Source organism: Rhinatrema bivittatum, chromosome 6, assembly GCF_901001135.1.
Source record: "Rhinatrema bivittatum chromosome 6, aRhiBiv1.1, whole genome shotgun sequence".
NCBI lineage: Eukaryota > Metazoa > Chordata > Amphibia > Gymnophiona > Rhinatrematidae > Rhinatrema > Rhinatrema bivittatum.
Genome location: NC_042620.1, coordinates 89,781,037 through 89,803,351, shown reverse-complemented (window position 1 = coordinate 89,803,351; position 22,315 = coordinate 89,781,037). Strand labels below are relative to the sequence as shown.

Genomic DNA, 22,315 nt, shown 5'->3' with positions numbered 1-22,315 from the left:
AAAAGGGCCACTTTTGTGTATAGAAATCAGTTCACAGTCTCCCTCAGCTATTCGTCTCCTGGATAAGAAGTGTATCAACCGAGCAGAAGGCAGACTGAGCAATTTTGTCTTATGTGCTGTGTTTTCTTCCTTGTCAGGAGGGACCGTGGCAAGTAAAAAAATGCGAAGAAAAATTCTTACATTTGTGAAAAAGCAGGGGACCTTCAAAATTTATCTTCCTCGAGATGGAAAGAGCTGCCAGGAGGTGAATTTACATTACGTGACCATGCGTGCTAGCCTGCTAGAGATGGTAACTGCCAAATATTTTTGTTAGCCATCTGCTCAATTAAATGGTATGAGTATGGAGTCCCAGTTTAGTTGAATTTATTTCAGTCATGAGGTAAAATAAGTGCTTGAAGGTTTTTGGAAGCTGCTTTTTCCTACCTCTGGGAATCTAATCAGCGGAGGGGATGCTGCTCTGTTCCTTCTTATATCAAGCTCACGCAGCCACCACCTATGCTAATAGACACCAAGAGCAGCTATAAGGTGAATACAAGGAGCACAAGCACTTAAAATGAGGTGTAGGGGGCAGGATAGTCAGAAGACTTTCAAACTTTTTTTTTCAAAATGCGCAAAAAAATCATTTTAATGATTTTAATCATTAAAGCAAAATATAAAGGGAAGTTACAAATAAGTCCAAAAGTAAGCATGCTGGAAACAAAGAACACATCATTTAGAAAACTGAATACAAGCTGATAATGCAAGTAATAGATATGGCATTAAATTGTCCGAGACACTTCATAGACAATTTCTAGGGATGTGCATTCATTGACCGATTTGTTTTGTTCATTTTGGCGGTACATGCATATCTCACAAATGGAGAGTAGGCACGCAAAACTGATGGTATGCAGCTATATAAGCGGCCACTCATATATGCACATACCATCAGTTTTGCGCCTACTCTCCATTCATGAGAAACGTGCATACCGCCGGAACAAATGAAACGAATTGACCAACGAATGCACATTCCTGGCTAATTCAAGGAAGAAATGTAAAGTTTGTCCTAGAGTAGTCTCAATTCTAGTGTTTGCACTAATTGTAAAGCAGACTGATGTAAGTAAGATTGAAAGGGTTCTAGAGCAAAGGTTAAAACACCAGTGTGGACCATGTGCATAAATATTGACTGTTATATGATGCCTCTCTTCACAAATGGTTCTCATAGTTTTATGGCGAGACCCCCGTGCTAAAAGGTAATCCATCTTTCTGAACTTTTAGACTCTCTACTGCAGTTATACAAATCAAAAAGATCCAGTCACTGACCTACACCGTAACAGAGTGGCAGATATAAATATATGCCCAGATTCATTTATCCCTAATAGTGAAACATTCCTGTATTTTGTTTGTACTAAGTATCATTTCTCAGGCCTCTCTTTTTGTTGTATGAGTATATTTTACCTTGTCATACAACTTGATCAAAAGCCTACAATGTTTTTAAAAAAAAAAGGGGGGGGAGAGCTAATAATGCAGTTGGAATGATTGAAAGGTACACCATCAATTCAATTTTTGTATGTTTGACAGTGATGGCAAGAAAGATCTCACTTATTTAATGGACCATATTGTGGCTATATATACAATTCGAGAATATACAAATAGTTTCTTAAAGATATCTAAACACATGTCTATTACAAAAGCCCCAAGTATAGAGTCTATGCAGTTTTCTTGAGTACTCCAAGCCTTTTTCATGTTGACATCATAGTAAAGGTTAGAGAAGGAATGGCCAAGTGACTAGAGCAATAAAGTGAGAATCAGGTTTCAAATTCCACTCACCACACTGGCACTCCTGAGTTACTAGTAATAATGTATGCTGCCTTGAGGATTCATTGGAAAGGGAGGCTAAAACTCCAAATTGTTGTTATTACTAGGATTACTATTTGCTGATGTTTGAGAAAACCATGATTTTTTTTTCCCAGTGATCCAGTGGGTCTGATGATCAACTCGCTTTTTGGAGAAAATTAACTCTCAGAAAATGAAATAATTTTCCTTCTCTACTCTAAGATTGCAATGAATCTCCCAAAATTCCCTGCAACTAAATTAGCCTAATATTAATAGTGTGTAAGTAACTATTCTAAGACTATGAAGCTAACTGGAAAATAAACAAAAAAAATTTATAGAAAAAAAATGACTTTAACTACTCTTGCTAAAAGAAAAACCAAAAAAAAAAACTACAACAAAAACACTATGGGGTAGATTTTAAAAGGTGCGCGCGGGCGTACATGTGCGTGCGCTACCCAGCACGCGCACATGTACGCCCAATTTTATAACATGTGTGCGCAGGCGCGCACACATGTTATAAAATCGGGCATCAATGCACGCAAGGGATTGCACAATTGTGCACCTTGCACATGCCGAGCTTTGCTGCCTTCCCCTGCTCCCTTCCCCTTCTCCTAACCTTTCCCCCCCTAGCCCTACTCTAAACCCCCCCCCCTCCCTGACCTTTGTCTTACCTTTTGCACCTGCCTCTGGGCCTGTTCAAATAATAAAGTTCTCATAGAAAGATGTGAAGACTGGGAAGAGCGGACAACTAAAGAGGCTCACTATAAAGCCACCATACAGTCTGAATATAGCAATTTTTCATCCATTTGAATATAGAAACTGGTCTCCGACTGATAGAAAGCTCCAAAATAGACAGGTACAGGCATTTTAGATCATATTTGAAACTCATCTTAAAAGCATTGCAGAAAAACATGAATGAATGCAGACTAATTATTTTATTGTGCACTAAAATGTAGGTTTATTTTTATATTACAAGGGTATGATGTGCCATGTGTGAGAGAGTGCCCCTAGGGTTTCCCCATAAACCTGTGCGGGACCAGGCTAGGTGCCTGGTCCACCTTACATCCCTTAAAGGGAGAATGCTCTGTGGGTGAAACCCTAGGAGGGGGGATGTTAAGAGTGTGAGCCCAGCTAGGATCGAGAGGCCCCAGGTGTGTCTCCAGGAGTAAGAGCTCCTGCCCTCTCTGGAAGTTACAGTGGAAAATGCAAGCAGTTACTGCAAATGTAGGCAGTCTATTGTGTATATGATTTATTGTGTATATAAAATAAACTGAAATTGCATGAGAGAGGCTGGAGTCAGCCTGCTTACTACTCCAGCCCACAAATTATTGCTCAGCCATTCTCACATATGGTGTCATCGTGGGATTTTTCTCTAAGCCAGGCACAGAGGAAAAAAAAGGTCTGCAGGGAAGACAGGGAAGGAAACGTTGTATGTGCTTGGCCAATAGAAGTTTTCCCAGTGTGTAGACTCAGGACCAGTGGGTTTATGCTCCCCTGCCAGCAGATGGATATGGAGCAAGCTGACGTCACAGTATATATAGTGCTGCCGTGACCCCAGCCTGCCAGTATACTCCATCTCCAGCAGATGGGGAACGTGCATCCCCCTGTGGGGATTGCTTCGAGTTTTTAGGAAGGAGACATTTCAAATCTAAATTAAGGAAAAGAAAGCTTTGCTCTCTTGTGGTGATACCTAAAGGTCCCTCCCCCAGTTGAGAATTCCTGAGGTGATGTCCATGGTCCCTCAGAAGTGTGCCTTGGTCCGGTAGCTGGTTTTGCTGGCATGGACTTAGCTGCTCGAGTGGCTGAAAGGCAGCGGGTGCAGGAAGCCAAGCGCAGCGGTGACGACAATTGCCCTCTCCCCCCACAGTCGGAGACCGTCTCAATGCTCAGCCAGGTAAGGCTGAGCTCCGGTACGTTTAAAAAAATAAAAAAGAAGATATATATACAGAGACTTAGCAGGAGGTTTTACTGTACAAGGTTTCCTTCTCCCACCCTGTCTTCGAGCTTGGTGCGCCATTCCAACATTTGTCCTGCTCTGTGGGAGGTCGAGGGATGTGGGCAGCCTGGCAGGTTGAGCAGCCTCTGAAGGCTAGACCCCGCTCCGAGGCTTTTCGCTGCACACAGTGTAGTAGGCCGCAACGTTTTTTTGCACGCTTTCAGAGGCTGCTCTCTACTGGCTTGTCGGTCCAGCATATGCGTCTCACTGTGCGTCCAGTTGTGTGCCCAAAAAAGCCTTGAATTTTGAGTGCCCATGTTAAGCACTGCCTAGTAGCCACACGCATCCATCAGCGCTCAAGTGGCACTGTGCGCTTTAGTTTTTGTGTGCTCTCATTTTGGTCGCCTGGTTGAGCGCCAAAGTGTGCGGGCACAAGTATTGGACGCTTAGGCATAGATTGTATAACATGCGCACGTGCATCCATCGACGCACAGATTTTATAACATGCTCGTGCTGGCGCGCGCATGTTATAAAATCCATGGGCCACGCGCACATGTGCGCTGGATTTTATAATCTATGCACGCATGTGTGGGTGGTGCACACAGGGGAGCCAAATTTTGTAAGAGTATGCGTGGCGATGTAATCAGGCCTCCCCGAATTCCTTCCCAATCTGCTCCAATTAAGGATCAGACATCTATTACTGCAGAACACAGAGAGAGAACCCCCCCCCCCCCAAAACCGCTTTCAGAACAGAGAGGGTCTGTGTGGCCGGTAAGGAAGCAGAGTAAGGATTGTTTTGGTTGGGATTATAGAGGCAAACTCTGTCCCCGGTGAGGGCTGTGCATCAAAGTTTAGCTGGAGCCGGTGAGGTAGGAGTTTTTTGCTTTTTGCTTCTTTTAAAATAAGGCAGTGGAAAAACAGGGAAAAAAACAGTTGTGTACTAGGCTTGTCTAGGGCAGTGGCCCAGCAGAGAAATGAAACTGCTAGAGTGTACACGGGGCCCTTGCCTTCAGCACTGTGCTCAGCCTCTGATGAAAGAGCTGCATCAGAATTCAGAAAAGGGAAAGCATGATTCCAGTAAACCTGCAGCAGTCTGGAAGGATGTCTGAAAGAGACATAAAAGCTTTGATGTAGAGCCTCTTAGAAGGCAGAGGAAGTCCCAGGAGACGGTGCCTGCTCTTCTGGGCTAAGGAGACTGAGAAACTGGAAGCCCATGGTCCCCCCAGCACTTCCTGGGCAGAGGGTAGCCAACACTCCCTGGGAGTCGAAGGAAGCACAGGCAGTCTCCTGGAGAGAGCCAATGCAGAGAACCTAGTGGGAGGCCAGCAGCAGAAGGGACATACCTGGCTATGACTTAGGCCTTCAGTGGACTTTGCTCCAGAGAGCCCAGATGCCCATAACCCGGCGGGATTCAAGGTGGTCCCTGAGGAGCAAGAGCACATAAGGAAGAAGGCAAGTGAGTAGAAGGAGTGCCAGAGCCAGGAACTGATAAAGACTGTGATAAAAGGAATGAGAAGCTCGTAGTGAAGCTACGCTGCCTTGCCAGGAAACGGTAATACTGACTGCCCAGAAGGGGGTGGCCTGCTGAAGGAGCCCTGACTGGCCACTGCGAGGCGCTACTGAAGGATGCAGCACCGAGTGGCCTAGGGAAAGCCCGGCAGGAAACCCAAATTGGGGTGCATCCGAGACTCCAGGTGGCTGTGCCACCGAGACTCCAGCGCAAGGCTTGGCAAAGAGCCCAGTGGGAACTGCCACAAAGACCCCAAAGGGAGGGCAGCGGAGTTTCCAGAGGATGGAATGGCAGAGAGCTCAGAGGAAGACATCAAGAAGAGCCCTGGGAACCCCAGCAAAAGGAGCTCCCAAGGAGCCAGGGCTCAAATTTCAGAGAAGGATTTCAAGATAATGCAAGAGTTACAAAGCCAAGTGGTGGATCTGCAGACAGAACTGAGAGCAGAGAAGCAGTTACGCTACCAAGCAGAGAGGCTAGAGGAAGTCCTGAGGATGGACCTGGAAGTAGTGGTATTACAATTAGATGGCTGCCAGCAGCCCAGGGATGACCAGATGGAGCTAAAGGACCAGGTGTTCAGGCTGATCTCCCAAGCCTTGAATGCTCTGATGGAAGCGGAAGATGCCCAAGAAGCTAATGAGCAGCTAAAACAGGAGCTGGTGGCTGCAATACAGATTCAACATGTGCTACTGTGACAGAACACTGAGCGAAGCAAGGCATATGAGGTCACAGTCTCTACCCTGGAAGCACAGTTGGCAGCTGTAACTAGAGAGCAAGAGAAAAGCCAGTTGAAAAAAGAGCATTTCTTACAGAGTAAGGCTTTCTGCAGCAACCTACATTCCGCCGGTGCTGCATGAAAAGGAAATGGCTCACCTACAAAGTAACATGGTACAGCTGCGGAATCAATTGGATGATCTCGTACAGAGCTCTGGCCAGGGGCAAGCCAAGGCATAGAAGCTAGAGGTCACCAATGCTGAGCTTCAAGACCATGCATAGGCGGCAGCCTCAGGGAGAGCAGTTTTCAGGAGATAGAAGAGGCAGTCCATCAGGAGTGTGCACAGCTGACACAGCAGCTAGCGGAATTGTAGTGCTGGATCAGCACAGAGTACATGAATGTGCAAGAGCATAAGGAGAAAGTAGGCACAGGCAAATCAGGACTGTGATCAAGGGAAGACTGCAGCTCTGTGTGCAGCCACCAAGACACAGAACCAAGAGCTGGACACTATTCAGGAGTAAGTCTGGCAAGACACACAAAGGATATCAAATGTAAACCTTCCACAGACAGTACACGGTTTATTTAACAGGGCCCAACTCCACACAACTCCCACCCTTAACCTTTCCACACTCCCACACCTTAAAATAGTAAGATCTTCAGCTGAGACTGTGATAGTGACACTGGCCTAATGCTTCCAGCATTGCTCCCCTAGCAACACTGGAAGCACCAGGCCCGGGTTACGGTAGGCTCAGGCTGCTACTGAGATCCAGACTGAAGAACTTTTTATATTAAGGTACCATATGGGTGAGTGGCCCTAGAGGTCACATCATGGATTTAATTTAACAGGACCAGGAAGCAGACAGGGAAAGAAGGGGAGGGCCAGCACTGGCCCTTCAAATTAAAATTTTATGAGTTGGAGGGATTTGGGGAGAGGGCTGCAGGCTTGGCCCAGCAGGGCCCTGTATTTCTAGCTCAGCAGGTTGGGGAGGGCAGTGACAGGCCACTTGACCTGCAACTTTTTTTTAACTGCTGCTTGGCCATTAACAGGCTATATTCTTTTGAATATAGGCTGGCCGCATGAGACAGGATAACTTTGAATCTAACTGTTGATATTCAAAAGATATCCAATTAAGGTTATCTAGCTAGTTAGCTGGATAACTTTAATTGGGGGATATTCAAATGGATGTTTTTTTTCCATTGAATATCTGGGACGAGTTATCTGGCTAACCATAACCAGACAACTTGTCTGCTTGCCAGTTTACTATTACTCCCAGAAAGTTTAATTATATGCTTATTATTTCCCAATTTGTTCTCCCGTTTAGCTTCTGCTCCAGTTTTGAATAGTAAATGGTTTATTTGCTGGCTTTTCTGAATAGGTATTCACAGGGCCGGTGGAAGCACTAGGCGAACTAGGCCTGGGCCTAGGGCACCGAGCAGTGGTATACCGAGGGGAGGTCAGAGGGAGCCAATGTGGCCGCCAGTGGACCTCATCCCACTGGCAGTTGACCAGTGAACTACCGCTGTGCTGTGTGCCAGACACACACAGCAGGAAGATCGGCAGGGCCGTGGTGGAGCTCATGTCACCACGGCCCAAAGAAAAAGGTTGCGTCCAATCCTGCAGGTGCTCCTCCTCCTTCCTGCCCGCATGGCCCCGGAAGAAAATGTTTCCGGAGCCATGCGGGCAGGAAGGAAGAGGAGCATCAGCCGCGTGCAGAAGAGGAGCAGCATTTATAGTCATCCGCGAATCTCAAGTCGCAGCGGGCTGAGAAGAGGAGGAGGCCCGGTAGCAGGGCCGCCGCCGCAGATCCCACATTGCGGGCGGCCCGAGAAGATCACGGCCGCTGCAATGCCCATCCTGCGGCAACCCGTGAAGAGGAGGGCCAGAGGCAAGAGAGAGGCTGAAGGCCTGTAGAGTGTGTGTGTGTGTGTGTGTGTGTGTGTGTGTAAGATGAGTTGAGAGACTGTGTGTGGGAGTGAGGACCTGAATGTTTGCAGAGACAGCATGTGAGAGCCTCTGTGTGTGTGAGAGAGACAGCATGTGCCAGTGAGAGACTGTGTGTACGAATGATTGTATGAAAGAGAGCATGTGAGAGTGAGAACTTGTATATGTGTGTGTGTGTGTGTGAGAGAGAGAGAGAGAGAGAAAGCAAGTGAGAATGAGAACCTGACTGTGTGTTTGAGGGAAGAAGATAGATGGAGAGAAAAGAAATAGAAAAAAAGACAATATAAAAGTAATTAGCAAAAAAATAAGAAAAGGGAAGGTGGAACAAAAAAGCCTATAACCAACCGATTAGAAAACTAAGATCAGATAGTAAAGGTAAAAAAAAAAGAAATTACTTTTTACTGATTGGCACTTGCAATCTTTGGTAATGTGCAAGAGTAGCACTTTCTCTATGCGGATCTCATAGTGTACGAGATCAGCATGGAGGAAATCCATGGGGCCTGCACGGAGGAGGCAGCAGAATGAGCTTCAGTGCCATTAGCAGAAATCAGCGCCTCCCCAATAGCCACGTGGCAGCAGTGACAGTGGCAGCAGAGGAATGAGAGAAGCTCCAAGGTTGCTGGCAAAAAGAAAGAGAGGGAGTCTGCCTTTAGTGTGCATGTGTATGAATGGGAGTCTGCCTGGGGGTGTATGTATGTGAATGCCTGCTTGTGTATGAGAATGAATGGGTGTATGAGAATGAATGGGTGTCTTCCTGGGGTTTGTATGTATGAGAAAAGATGCTTGTGTATGTGTGTGTGAGAATGAATTGGTGCCTGCCTGGGGGTCTGTGTGTGTGAGAATGAATGTGTGCATGCCTGGGGGATGGTGAGGGAGTGGCGTGTTTGTGTGTATGTGAGGGAGCCAGTGAGAGTGAGAGCATGAGTGTGTATGAGTAAAATCCAGGGGAGTAAGAGTTTGTGCATGGGGGGGGGGGTGGAGGGAGAGAGAGTGTCTTAGAGCCTGAGAGTGTGTCAGTGTCTGTGAGAGTGAGAGGTTATGGTGGGTATAAGAGCATGAATGTGTATGTATGTGACAGTGTATGTGTGAGAGAGAATGGACATGTGAGTATGTGTGAGAGAGGATAACCTCCTAATCCGCGACAATATGGAAATCAAGAGCTCCCATGCATGGACAGCAGGGGCTTTTTAAAATCCTTATTAGTTTTAATTATTGGGTGTAATTTGATATATGTGCTGTTTTGAAATATTTTATTGGTGTTTGGGAAATTGTAAAAAATGTATATGATTTTAATTAATAGAAATTCTATTTATCAGCAGTTTTAAAATATTCTTTTATTAGTATGGTTTTACTATTATAACTGATGCTTTATGTTTCTTGATTTTATTTGTTTTATGAGGAATGGTGGTTCTGTTTTTCCATTGTTAATACACAGAGTCTGGCTTCTTGGGGTTTCCATTTCAGTTTTTTGTTTAATTTGTGCTCCTTTATTTTGTATTCTGTTTTTGGTGAGGGTCTGTCTCTGCTCTGTGTGTGTGACCGTGATGAGAGATTCTGCAAGCATTTAGTGTCTGCATAGGGATCTATAGCAATCGGGTTTGTTTGTTTCCTCAGTAGGTGTTGTATTGGTATTCTCGGAGCCAGTGTAATATTTACCCTTGCTTTTTCACAGGTAGGGTTATTGTTGTTTGAGTCCTTGGTGTTATTACTGTTATGTTATGATGGGATTGCAGTATAGATTTTGAGTGTCTTTTTTGCGGGATTTTGTGTTAGTTCACAATGTGCCTGGCAGTGGAAGGTGTGTGTGCAGGAGTTAATATCGGCCAGCACCAGGCAAGTGTACAGAAAAGCAGAAAAAAATGCTTTTCTGTACACCCTCCGACTTAATATCATAGCGATATTAAGTCAGAGGCCCCAAAATAAATATTTTTTTAAAAATCTTAAAAAAAAAAAAATCTGCCCACAGCCCAGAGGTTGGAAGACAGACGCTCAATTTGCCGGCATCCGTTTTCCAAACCCTTAGCTGTCAGCGGGTTCGACAACCGATGCCGGTAAAATTAAGCGTCAGCTATCAAACCCGCTGACAGCTGCCGCTTCTGCCAATAAGGAGGTGCTAGAGACGTGCTAATGTCCCTAGTGCCTCCTTTTTACCAAGGGCCTTCATTTTCATAGAGAATCGCGTGCTCAGGAGAGTGGCCTGGGCGTGCGTCGGGAGAGTGGGTGCTCGCCTCGGAGCACCGGCTCTCCCACGCATTTTACTGAATCGGCCCGATTATGAGGGAGCTAAGAAGTCCATAAACGTGCGAAACATTCACGTGTATCTCTTGGGGTTCCCTGAATGTCAATCAGTGGATTAAACATTAAAAAAAAGACAGCAGTCAGATTTCAGTTCTATGTGCATTGTCTACCACTGTCTTACAGTCTTTGTAAAAAAAAAAAGAGCAGCGTGGCCTTAACAGTCACTGTCTCTGGCGACGATGGGTGTCTCTTCCTTTTCCAACTTGACAGCAGCAGAACCATCCAGCATATGTAATAAATTGTCTTAGCCCCATTAGCTGCAGCCAAGAAGAAAAGCAAAAGTTGGAGAGAGTAAGTAAGCAGTGTGATGTCCTCTGCCTCTGTCTACTGAAGACTTCTGAAAATTCAGTGCCTGAATTCAGCAATCTACAACAGCCAATGTACAAAGCATCCCCAACTTTGCTACCTTAGGGCCTCATTTTCCAATATCGCAGCAGTAACGCATGAGGGGGCGTGTCCTATGCAAATAAGGCATTTTCCGTGCAGTGGGGAAACATCGCCGCACACGATGTTTTCGCCATTCGCGGAACTGGAGTCGCAAATCGCGAAAACATCGTGCACCGCGATGATTCATTGGTTGTTTTATCGCGGTGCACGATGTTTTCGCGAAAAGTGTCCAGCCAGGAGTATCGTGGTCCACGATAGTCCCAGCAGCCCGTTTCAGTATCCTGCGGGGGGGGGGGGGGGGAGAGAGAGAGAGAGAGAGAGAGAGAAGGAGATGTCAAAAAGCCCCCACGCAGCTGCAAGGAGACAAATCGGTAAAGGTAAGGAAATGGTAACAGTCCCGGATGTGTAAGGGGGATGGGGGATTTGCTGTGGCCGGCGCCTCGCGCCCGGGTACTCACATGGGTGGGCAGAGGGCGCCCGGCAGGAGGGCTCCCTCCTCCTCGGATCTCGGGCGGTTTTATGCTGCTGCTGCTCCTCCTGACAGCACTATTGGGTCTTACCTGCCTTCCCCCTCTCTCCCTCCCTCCCTCGCTCGCTCGCACGGCTGATGATGATGACCCCCTCCCTCCTTCCTCTGTACCCTGACGCCAAGAACTGCAAGAAAGGATCCGAAGAGCAAGCCGTCGTGCCAAGGACTTTCCCACTCATCCCAGGAAGGAAAGCAACGATTGGAGAGGATTCCAGCTCGAGTATTCGTTTTTCTTGTTGTTAGGGTTTTTTCCCCCCCCCCCTTCAACAGGCTGTCCGGACATATCGTGGACCCCGATAACCCTTTACTGGCCCGTAGCGCACTCCGTAACGCAAATTGAAGGGTTGTAGTTATTAGCCGCGATAGCAGCCGCGCTTGTTTCGCCGCACACGATAAACTGGTTCCCGCTTTACATATGCTCCGCCCCAACTCCGCCCCCTGAATAAGAAATTACTAATTTGCATTCGCAAATCGCGTTAACGGCTGTCAGCGCGATTTGCGAATTTATCGCACGCGGTAAACTGCTTGGAAAATGAGGCCCTTAGTCTTTGATTGTTTTTTCTGGGATCCGGTTCCACGTGATGAAGGCAGAGAAAAGTAGGACAGATAACACAGGATGGACCTGAAACCCTGCAGACCGTAGCTGCTGTAGTAATAATTTCACACGGGGAAACAAAAGATGTGAAATACCAAACCAAAGTGAGAAATCTATCCCATATGTATAGTAATGAAGTGGAAACATTTCTGAGTGCCAAGTTCTGCTTTTTATGTAATATTTTGGTTTTGGGGGTGTTTTATGTTATTTTGCAACATTTTTTCTCAAGTACTATAAAAAAAAAAATTTGACAAGGTTACAGCAGTCATACAGCGGTATGTGGCATGAAATTCTCCAGCATACTTTTCTCAAAGCATCTGGAGCAGAAAGCAGCAAATGACCTCTGTCTAGTCTTTTTATTTAAAAAAAAACCCCCCAACAGATTATATAAAAGAAGGTTGGCAGCAATTTTAGCACTGAAAGGGAGAATCTGGGACTGCAGTGAATTTGATTGAAGTCCATAAATGCAAATGTGTATAGGTGTAGATAATTAAGTGTGTGTGTGTGTGTGTGTGTAGGGCAGAGGACAGGGTTAGGGAAGAAACAGGCCGATACAGTACAGTGTGCTCCAGTTTGGATGTGCGTTTTCGACGCGCTAGCTTTACCCCTTATTCAGTAAGGGTAATAGCGCGTCGAAAACGTGTGTCCAAACACCCCCCCCCCCCCCCGAAACTAATAGCACCCGCAACATGCAAATGCATGTTGATGGTCCTATTAGGTATTCCCACGTAATTCAGTAAGTGAAATGTGCAGCCAAGCCGCACATTTTACTTTCATTTTACTTTCAGAAATTAGCGCCTACCCAAAGGTAGGCGTTAATTTCTGCCGGCACCAGGAAAGTGCACAGAAAAGCAGTAGAAACTGCTTTTCTGTGCACCCTCCAACTTAATATCATGGCGATATTAAGTCGAGGTCCCAAAAGTTAAAAATAATGAAATTATTTTTTTCTGAATCGTGCGCACAGGAGAGTGGCCTGTGCACACGCCGGGAGAGCGGGCACTTGCCCACTCTCCCACAATTTTTACTGTATTGGCCTGAAAGTTCGGTGACTGGCTTGTGCTGATTTTCAACACTAACTGGCCAAATCTAGGTGCTTTTTCTCCCTTCCCTTTTTCTTCTGGTATTGTTAAAACATTTTTAAAAATGTCTCTCCCTTTGGCCTCCCTGCTCTCAAAAATTGTTTGAAATGTCCTCACTGACCAGCTTGTCTCCCTCCTCCCCTGAAAGAAAGAAAGAGAGAGGCCTGCATGGATCACTGCTGTGTAGGGGATCCCAGCAGGGCTTTTTCTTATCCTGCAACTGGGAAATGTGTGCAGGGGGAGGTGACTGCAGAGACATTTTTAAAATCTTTTTGATAGCAAGGACACTGGGAGGGAGGGGAAGTGGCTGAAGGGGACGCTTTTCAAAATGTTTTTGATGGCAGGACCGGGAAAGGAAGTGGCAGTAGGGATACTTAAAAAAATATTTTTACAGTTGGGTGGGTGGGAGGGAGAGCAACGGGAATTTTAAAAAATAAAAATATAGTTTGGAGGTGGGGAGATCTTGCCTTGTTGCTAGTGATAGGGGAAGTCAGAGGGTTTTGCCAATTTGCACTTATTTTCAGTACTGCCCAGTTAAATTCTAGCCAGGAAACCCAGTTGCACTAAATCCAGTCGGTCAGATGTTGACCGGTTACTTTCAGGGGGGGGATATTCATCCAGTTAGATTTGGCTGAATATTTTCCTAAACGTAACCGGGCAAAGTCCCCTGGTTATCTTAGCCACTCAGCTGGTCTCTGAAAATTGACTTTGTTTATATAAATTGATGTAGGTACACAGCTGTAAGTGCCCATTTGTAGCTTATTTGAAAAAAATTTGAAAAGCGCTGTTTATTTTGGTGGTGTCTGTCCATCACAGGAGCTGTGCAGAGACTGAACAGCACTGTGCTTTAATAAACCCTTAGATTTATTGGCCTTTCTTTACTTTGATTAGATGTAGGATTGTTATCAGGGCATGTTGATGAGGAACTTGCTCCTCTTGCAGGTTGTAGCTGCCTTTTTACAAGACACATATGTTGAAGACAGTGTAAGAAATTGTGCGGCATACACAGCTGAGAAAACAGTTTTACCACTGCACTATGCTGCGAAACCTGAGTGGATGTGCAAAATACCAAAAGGTAAAAGAGAAAAGGAGGATATTTATTATTATTTCACCTTTCAGCTGAGTATTGATAATGAGAAAGATACCAAAAGATACATTTGTCAGATATTTCCCACTAGATCTATTGCAGCTACATTGTTGAGGTCCTTCGGTGTTGGTGCCAAAGGCATTGCTGGATACTTAAAAGATTCAAGGCTTGAGCCCAAAGGCAGAGTAACAAAAAATAGGGTCAATTCAAAGTCCACCAAGGATACTAATGTGTGAAAATAATGAAGGTGATCACTTGCATTTTAATGATAATCTAAAACCATTTTTTTAATTCCAAATATATTTTTTTATGTTTATATTCTGCTTTTCAGGCACTTCAGAACGGATTACATTCAGGTACTGTGTGTATTTCCCTGTCCCCAGTGGGCCCCCAACCAAGGCCTGGATTCACTATTCTTGCAGAGAATAGTGAATCACGCGGTACCGGGGGGTGGGGGCGCAAAGCGGGGGACGAGCCTGCAAAAGCCAGCAGCCATCGCACCACTGCGATGGCTGCCGGCTTTTGTAGGTGTAGTTATTCGGTGCGAAACTGGTGGCGATAAGGGTCCTTACCTTTCGTCGCCAGCGATGTCTCCGCAGCGTCGGCCCCGGTGCTGCCCCGACTCCTCTTCCAGGGTCAACTCCGCCCCGATCACCCTATCGCGTGCGAAAAGTCCCTTTTCGCGTGCGAAAGCTATTGAAAATGACCCCCCTAAGTCTGTATCTGAGGGAATGGAGGGTGAAGTGACTTGCCCAAGATCATGAGGAGTAGCAGTGGGATTTGAATGCTGGTTTGCAGCCCACTGCTCTAACCATTAGGCTACCCCTCCACTCCAAATGGTTCTTAAAGTTTAGGTATGAAATACTGAGTGAAAAAAAACAGTGAGTTCTTATACATGCTGCAGTTAGATGCCTGAATCTTATCTATATAAGGATACATTTTTAAAGGGGCGTGCGGGCATCCATGTGTGCGTAGTTCCCAGCGTGAGCACATGGATGCGCCGAATTTATAACATCCATGCGTCACCACGTGCATGTTATAAAATCTGATACCTGGGCACACATGAGCACCTGATTTTATAGCAGCGTGAGCATGTGCGCCACTCTCCTGTGCGCGCGATTCAGAAAAAAAAATTATTCAAATTAGGACCTGCGGTAAAAAGAGGCCAATAGTCAAACCCGTGGCCAATAGTCGAACCCGTGGCTGTCAGCGGATTTGAGAACCGATGCCGGCAAAATTGAGCGTCGGCTGTCAAACTCGCTGACAGCCGCCGCTCCTGTCCAAAAAGAGGCGCTAGGGATGCACTAGTGTCCCTAGCGCCAATAGAATCTGCAGAGTGAGGAAAAAGAGATTTCAGAATGCAGTACAGATTTCAGAGACGGGAAAGAGTAACAATGGGCTGGGATTTTATATTCAGTCACTTTCTGAATTATTTGATTTGTCTCCAACTCAAAAGCAAGCATGCAGAACAAAGGCCACTGTAAGTATGTTGGAAAAGGGCCAGCCTCTAAATAACATCAAGCAACATGGCAAAACCCACCCACACAACTCTAAAAACTTGTTGTTTAAAAAAAATTGTATGGTTTCTGGGAGAAGTAATAAATGTTTCTATTTCTTTACTGCTGCTAATATCATATATTATGCATTGAAAATGCTATAAAGTGCATCACACAATCTCTGGCTCTTGTGACTTCATTACCCAAACAATAAGCCAAAAAAGCATTTATGAAATGATACACTTTCTGATTCCTTGAAGGTGGTGGGTTTCTCAGCATACGAATGAAGAGCATCACCTCGTCTGGCTTATTGTTTGGGTAATGAGACTGCAAGGGCCGAGCACCGCATGGCAGGCACTCGATGCACTTTTTAGCATTTTCTGTATGTGATATGTGATGTTGGCAGTATTGGAGAAAGAGGCACATTTATTATCTTTTATTGAGGCTGTAGTTTTCCTAATAAATATGGAACTTGTACATCTCTGTGCATGGGTTGCATAGTGTCGATTGATGACATCCAACTGAAAACCATGAAAAAGTAGTAGAAGTTTAGCTGTCGTTTTCAGTAATGCTTTATTACAGCAATCAAAATAGCCCCAAATCAGCTAGACTGAACTGTATAGTTATGCATGTACTTTTTGAGGGTAGAAATTGATTTATGCTTGTGTTTATGTGACTGGAAGTCGGTGTCAGTTTTGTAGAAATCTTTTATCTGTACTCTGTGTAGCAAACCTGCCGAACCATAGCATCACTAATTCTAAGGACTCAAACAGCAATAGCCCTATCTACGAGAAGGCAGCAGTACATCACCAATACATATCCTATCGAGAGAGCACAACAAAGATTGATACAAATCCCTACATGCTAGTAAAATACCTCACCTTGTTCACATACACAGAAAACAGACCGACCTTCACCAAATACAGAATAAAAAAAAAATTACAAATGTGGAGAGAAAGACCGATACTTCACGCATATCCAGCATAGCTCTTTGCTTCAACTGCAGGGAGGAAGACCGATACTTCACGCATATCCAGCATAGCTCTCTGCTTCAACGGCAGAGGAGGAAGACCGATACTTAACGCATATCCAGCATAGCTCTCTGCTTCAGCGGCAGGGGGGATGAAGAAAAGTGGATCTATATACAGACAACAACCAACAAGGACTGAATTACATAGTCTGGGTAAACAAATAAGCATGGGTATAGCTTGCTTATTGCGGCGGTTACTACCCCTAACTAATTAAGCTAGATATTTCACTTAGATGCAGTTCCAACACTGCTCTCTACATAATGGTGGGGGGTGGAAGGGAAATAGAACCAATAGGTTACTAAGAGCCAAGAGAAACTGATAAGTATGAGAAGAAAAAAAAGTGCGAAGCTTGCTGGGCAGACTGAATAGGCTGTTTGGTCTTCTTCTGCCGTCATTTCTATGTTTCTATGTTTCTATATTGACGTCCCACGCCACAATTTAGACCTGGGGACAAGATTTGGTTGAGTACCCGTAATATCCGACTCCAAATGCCTTCCATGAGGATTGCACCTCACTACATTGGGCCTTTTTCTGTTACTCATCAGGTGGGACCGGTGACCTACCAACTGCACTTACCTACCTCCTTGGGAAACCATGACATTTTTCACATCTCCCTCCTTAAGCCCTTGGGCTTAAACACATGGCCATCCGGAAGGTGCCCAAACCCCAAAATATGTCCACTGAAGAAAACCAGGTTTACGAAGTGAATGAAGTACTGGATATTCAATGACAAAACAAAAGGTAGGAATACCTGATCTCTTGGGAGGGGTATGGCCCACACATGGGAACCTGCCTTGAATATCCTGGACAAGAACCTCCTAAGGGCATTCAACACATCACACTCTAAGAAGCCCAAGCCCCCTGGGGAGGGAGGGGGTTTAGAGGAGGGGATGCTGTTGTGTTTGGCCGGTCGCAGGTCCGTCCCATGATTGTCCACTCTTACCTCTCCCTTCGGGCCACAGAAGGTCCACGGATGCCAGCTGGAAGGAGATGAGGCTGGCCGGCTGCCACAAAGGCTCAACATGCCTCTCTAGGTCCGCCGCTCAGTTGAACGGGGTGTCCCTAGGTGCACGCAGCTTGTGCACATTTAAAGGCCCTCAGCAGGAAATCCTCCATGGCGCCCTGAGATAACGTCACAGGTCTTCCACTATATAAGGCCTGCTCTGTCCTTTCTTAGACACCTTCACAATAGGTCAGACTCCCTGGAGTAGCTTTTTGCCACACTGTTCCTGGTTCCTGATCCTGCTTCAGTTCCTGTGCCTTGTCTTTGTGTTCATATGTCTTCGGAGTTCCTGCATCCCTGTGTGGGGTCCCTTGTCTTCCTTCGGTGCCTTCCTGCTGTGCTGATCCTGCCTTCCTTCCTTCGGATTGACTCTTCAGCTTCACTTCAGACCTCTCTTTGACCATCTTGGATTTCTGCCTGTCTCGTGACCTTAGTTTGCTTCACTTCTTCCTGAACACTGCCTGCCCTGACCTCAGCCTCCTTTTTGTATTGCTGTCTGCTGCCACCCTCAACCTCTGCTTGGACTGACCCTGTTTTCTTCTCGCTGGCCAACCATCGCTTTACCCACAGAGTCATCCTTAGGCCCATGCCTAAGTCCAGCCGGCCCCAGCACCCGAAGGCTCAGCCTAAGGGGAAAGTGGTCTGGTAGTGGCGAAGTTCTTGTCGGGCCTCTGCTCCAGCCAGTTCCACATGCTGATGGTGAGGAACTGCAGGGTTCCTCCCTGTGGGTAGCGCCAACCTCACCTTGGTCCAAGGGTCGACTTCTACAACATTAGCTAGTCGACTCTATTTCTCATTAGGATTCACAAGGGGTAGTCCCATAATTTCACACACTATTGAGGTTTGGCATGATGTGTACAATTTGTTAGGGCTTGTGATTGAGGACTATTTCCCCTTGTCCCCTCTGCTAAATAATGTTTCTCTCCTGCTACTTTTTCTCCTGACATGGGGGAATGGGTGGATGGGGGTTTGTGTTATCCTAGGCATTGATGAATGAATTTGATATTCCATCTTACACGCATTACTTTTTTCTCGAAGTTCAGAGGGACATTTTCCAAGGACAAGGAGATTAACATACTATGCAGAATATGATGGGACTGGAGAGAAATTTAATCATGCAATCCTCAGAAAAGATGATCTCATGTTTATATTGTTATCTGCACAGTTTCACGTGTGCCTCTGAAACAGATGCTCAGTTGATTAGTAAATGGACTTCTGAACTTGCCTTGGAGTTAGTCGCAGATGAATGGAGTACTTTATGGTACTCGTTTTCCAAGGTATCTATTTATAACAAAAGTAAAGATCTAATGTTTCAACTTTTACACAAAAAGTACAGATTTCCTTTATACTTTGTGAAATTTAGCTCTGCTAGTTCTTTTGTGTTGGAGGAGGTGTGAGTTGATTACATCATATATTCATATGTAATGGGACTTCCCTATGGCACAAGAGTTCTGGTTTACTGTTGAGAAAGAAATGCAATCAATTACTAGTTTGACCTGTTCTCTATACAGTCAGCTGTGTCTATTGGGCAGATAGGGATTGCCTTGATTTTCCTACTTAAAAGAAACATTCAGTATCTCATCTGTTACATGCTTCTTGATTATTGATTTTTCTTCACTGGAAATCCAAGCCAAGCATAGCGCACTGGAAGACGAGTGATGGACATAGCAGTGATGAAAAAGATTATCTTTGCTTTGCTATACAGACCAGAGCTTTATGATCAAGTCTGGGGACCTTATTGGGCATGGAGGAGGCGACAATGTGTTTCCTGATGATTAGTAAAGATTTGTACAGGGGTTGCCTTTAACCATGCATTATGGTATCTCATGTTGGAGTTGCTGTTTATACATTTTTGCTTCTGTCTTGTCTTTTCTTTTTGTATGATTTCATATTAAACAATTAAAAAAAAAAAAGAAGACATATCAGCATTTATTTATTTATTTATTTATTTATTTATTTACTAGCTGTGGCAGAGTCAGGTTCTTTTCCCCCCATCCCCCTTCCCCTTGCTCATATACCTCAGTCACACATCATCTTCCTCCTTGGTCACTCACCCCCCCTTTCCTCCCCTGTCCCCACTCCAGCTCTCTCCCCTCACACTCACCCCTCCCCCTTCAGTCACTAACCCCCCCTTCACTCCCCTGTCCCCACTCCAACTCTCACCCTTCACACTCACCTCTCCCCTCTGTGTCTCTCCACTGACACTCACTGCCCCCTTCATTCACCCTCCCCTCACTGTCACCTCTCCCCGCTTACTCCCTACCCTTTTGTCAGTGACACCGCACCCTCTCTCAATCTCCTTCCCTGATTCTGATCCCCTCCGGCTCGCAATGCCCTCCCAGCTCCCCCCCCCCCCCCCGTCCCTCACCCTCTTGTGCGGTTCTGCGTGGCCCGCTCCCGAAGGCGCGAGGTCAGCGAAGATCCCTCCCTGTCGTGCTCGTGAGCCGTACCAGATCGCCGCCGCAGCTCCTCCCAGGTGTTGAATTTCGGCCGGCCGACACCACCACGCCCGATATTGCTGCCGGTCCACCGCTGCTGCTCCTCCCAGCGCCATGTTGGTCCCGCTGTGTGCAACGTGCACCGCTGCTGCCCCTCCCAGCACCATGTTGGTCCCGCTGTGCCCGACGTGCGCTCCCGCCCGCGCATGCGCAGTACAGCAGCTTCATTTCCCAAGGTAGATAGCGTGTGTTGCATGTCTGTCCAACAGATGTCGCTGTTTTCCCCACACACATGGAAAAACATGTTTTTTTCTGTAACCGTGTGACATCTATGTAATCTAGATAGAGAAGAACCTTGCCGAAAGTGAAAGCAAGGTTGTGTCCAAATTTGAAAGCAACTGGTGCAGTAGCTGAAGTAGCTGAGCCTGGTTAAGTTAAAAAAACAGAACAGAGCAGTATAGGTTACAGTTTGTGGGTTGTTTTTTTTTTTGTACCCCAAATGAACAGCACCAGCAAAGAATAGTTTAAATATGCAAGCACACCTTCCTGGCCCCCCCCCCCCCAACCCAGCGAAATAGAGCAACCCACGCTACAGCCCCCCTCTCGGGAGATGTGGAGAATCAGTGGCCCCCTCCCCTGTGAAAAACACGCAGCGGAAAATAAGAACGATCCCCCACCGTGCTCCTCCCCGGCTACCTATGTAAAGTGCCAGCTGGTGGCGAGGGTGTGTGCTAGGGTTTGTTCCGCCGGCTGCCATGTCGCAAAACTTCACCGGTGAAAGTGGTGCGTCATGATTCCTGACCTAGTAAGGGCAAATGTCCGCTGAGGATATGGCGCCGATGGGCTCTTGCCCTTACTATGTCACATGGTGTACCGATGTCGTTGTCTCCGTATAGCATAGTAAGGGCAAGGTCCGCCGGCGCCATTTTTGTTGCTGGCATCCGACGGCCCTACTGAATGCGATGTGTCCCGGACCGTTCCTGTGGTGCCGGCGGAGAAGCACGGACTTGTATCAGGTGTAGTGTGTGATCAGAGTGCAGTGCGTGGGTGGGTGGAAGAGGGTACTTTAATTTAAATTCGGAGGGTGTGTGAAATGCATGGCTTCCCAATGTAGCAGCCAGGAATTCGTGTTTTGGTGTGTTTTGGGAGGGTGGGTGAAGTAAGTGACATTGGCAGGCGTGTGGGTGGGGGTGTGTGGTGTGATGAGTGTGGATTTCTGTGTGTTATGAGGGAGTGTGAATGAAAGACAATAGCCCTGTGTGGGGGTGGGGTGTGGTGTGTGAGTGTGAGTGAAAGGTGTAAGAGGTTGCGCTTGCGCTGACGGCCACCAGATGTCGCTGTTTTGTGTAAGCAATTTTTAAACTTGTATTACCTGTCACAGGTGTGACCTATATGTAATGTAAGTGTATAAGATCCTTCCCGTATGGGAAGTGAATGTTGTGTGCAAATTTGAACGCATTCGGTTAAGCGGTTGGCGAGATTAGCGACGACGTACAAACTATTTAACATTTTTATTTATATAGATTATGTGGCTCTGGGTCAGTTGTCCTCTGTTTGGCCAGTTAAATGCCACAGGGTTCTTTTATTTCCTTGAGTGCATGTGGCCTTGTGGGCTTCTGATCCAGAGTTTTAACATCAGGTGTTTCTTTTACACTGATTGATCGCGAAGAGCAGGGTGTAAAACCAATAAATAGTTCTGTTCCAAGTAAATGAAAGTAATGGTGCAGTAAAGTCTTTCAGAAAACAGCTTTTATTGCAGGCTTTAAAGAAGTGTCAAAGAAGTACAGTCCCCAACACAGCCGTGTTTCGCCATAGGGGCTGTATCTGGAGAGGCCCACAGGGAACAATTCCCAAACGTTGTCATCCAAACCTGCAGCATTCGGCTTATAGGATTTCTGAAACGGGAAGTGTCCGCATAAAGATGTGTACTCAAACATTACGGATTTGTGAGTTTAAAGCATACATTGAAAATGTACAGGATTTCAGCTAATGTCGGGTGAAGTATCCAGTATTACCAACTGACTTAAATGCTGGACCTGCGGAGCATAAAAAGTCGTGAGGCGCCTCCACTGATGACAGCCAGTTGTATGTCTCTTGGGAAAAGGTTGTGTTAAGGCCCTTCAAAATCTTTCATCCTGCCTAGTTGCAATTAAATGCTGTATGGGAATGAACCTCCTTAAACTGAATTCAACTAAAAATGAATTTGTATCCATAGACCATGATCCCTAAAATTAAACTCTATCAGTCTGCTGGATAGGGCTGTAGCCCCCCATACAAATCAGGTTAGAAGCCTTGATGTTATACTATAATTGACAATTCCATTTCTGGTGCCACAGATCCAGTTGATTTGTAGGTTCTCCTTTATCCATCTGGGGTGACTTAAGAAAATACCTCCCTTTCTGTATAAACATGATTTTATAAAAGTGCTTCATGCATTCATTACTACCAGAGTTGTTTAAT

The 22,315-nt window shown here is 45.9% G+C and overlaps 1 protein-coding gene across 1 annotated transcript in view; it reads left to right on the top strand.

The window, feature by feature from the left end:
- LOC115094648 (secretory phospholipase A2 receptor-like) overlaps positions 1–22,315 on the top strand; it is a 154,848-nt gene that overhangs the window by 49,178 nt on the left and 83,355 nt on the right. Inside the window, 5 exon segments of the mRNA XM_029607897.1 lie at positions 138–175; positions 177–244; positions 5,460–5,938; positions 13,743–13,875; positions 17,038–17,126. Of these exon segments, the coding sequence (XP_029463757.1) occupies positions 138–175; positions 177–244; positions 5,460–5,938; positions 13,743–13,875; positions 17,038–17,126 (807 nt within the window).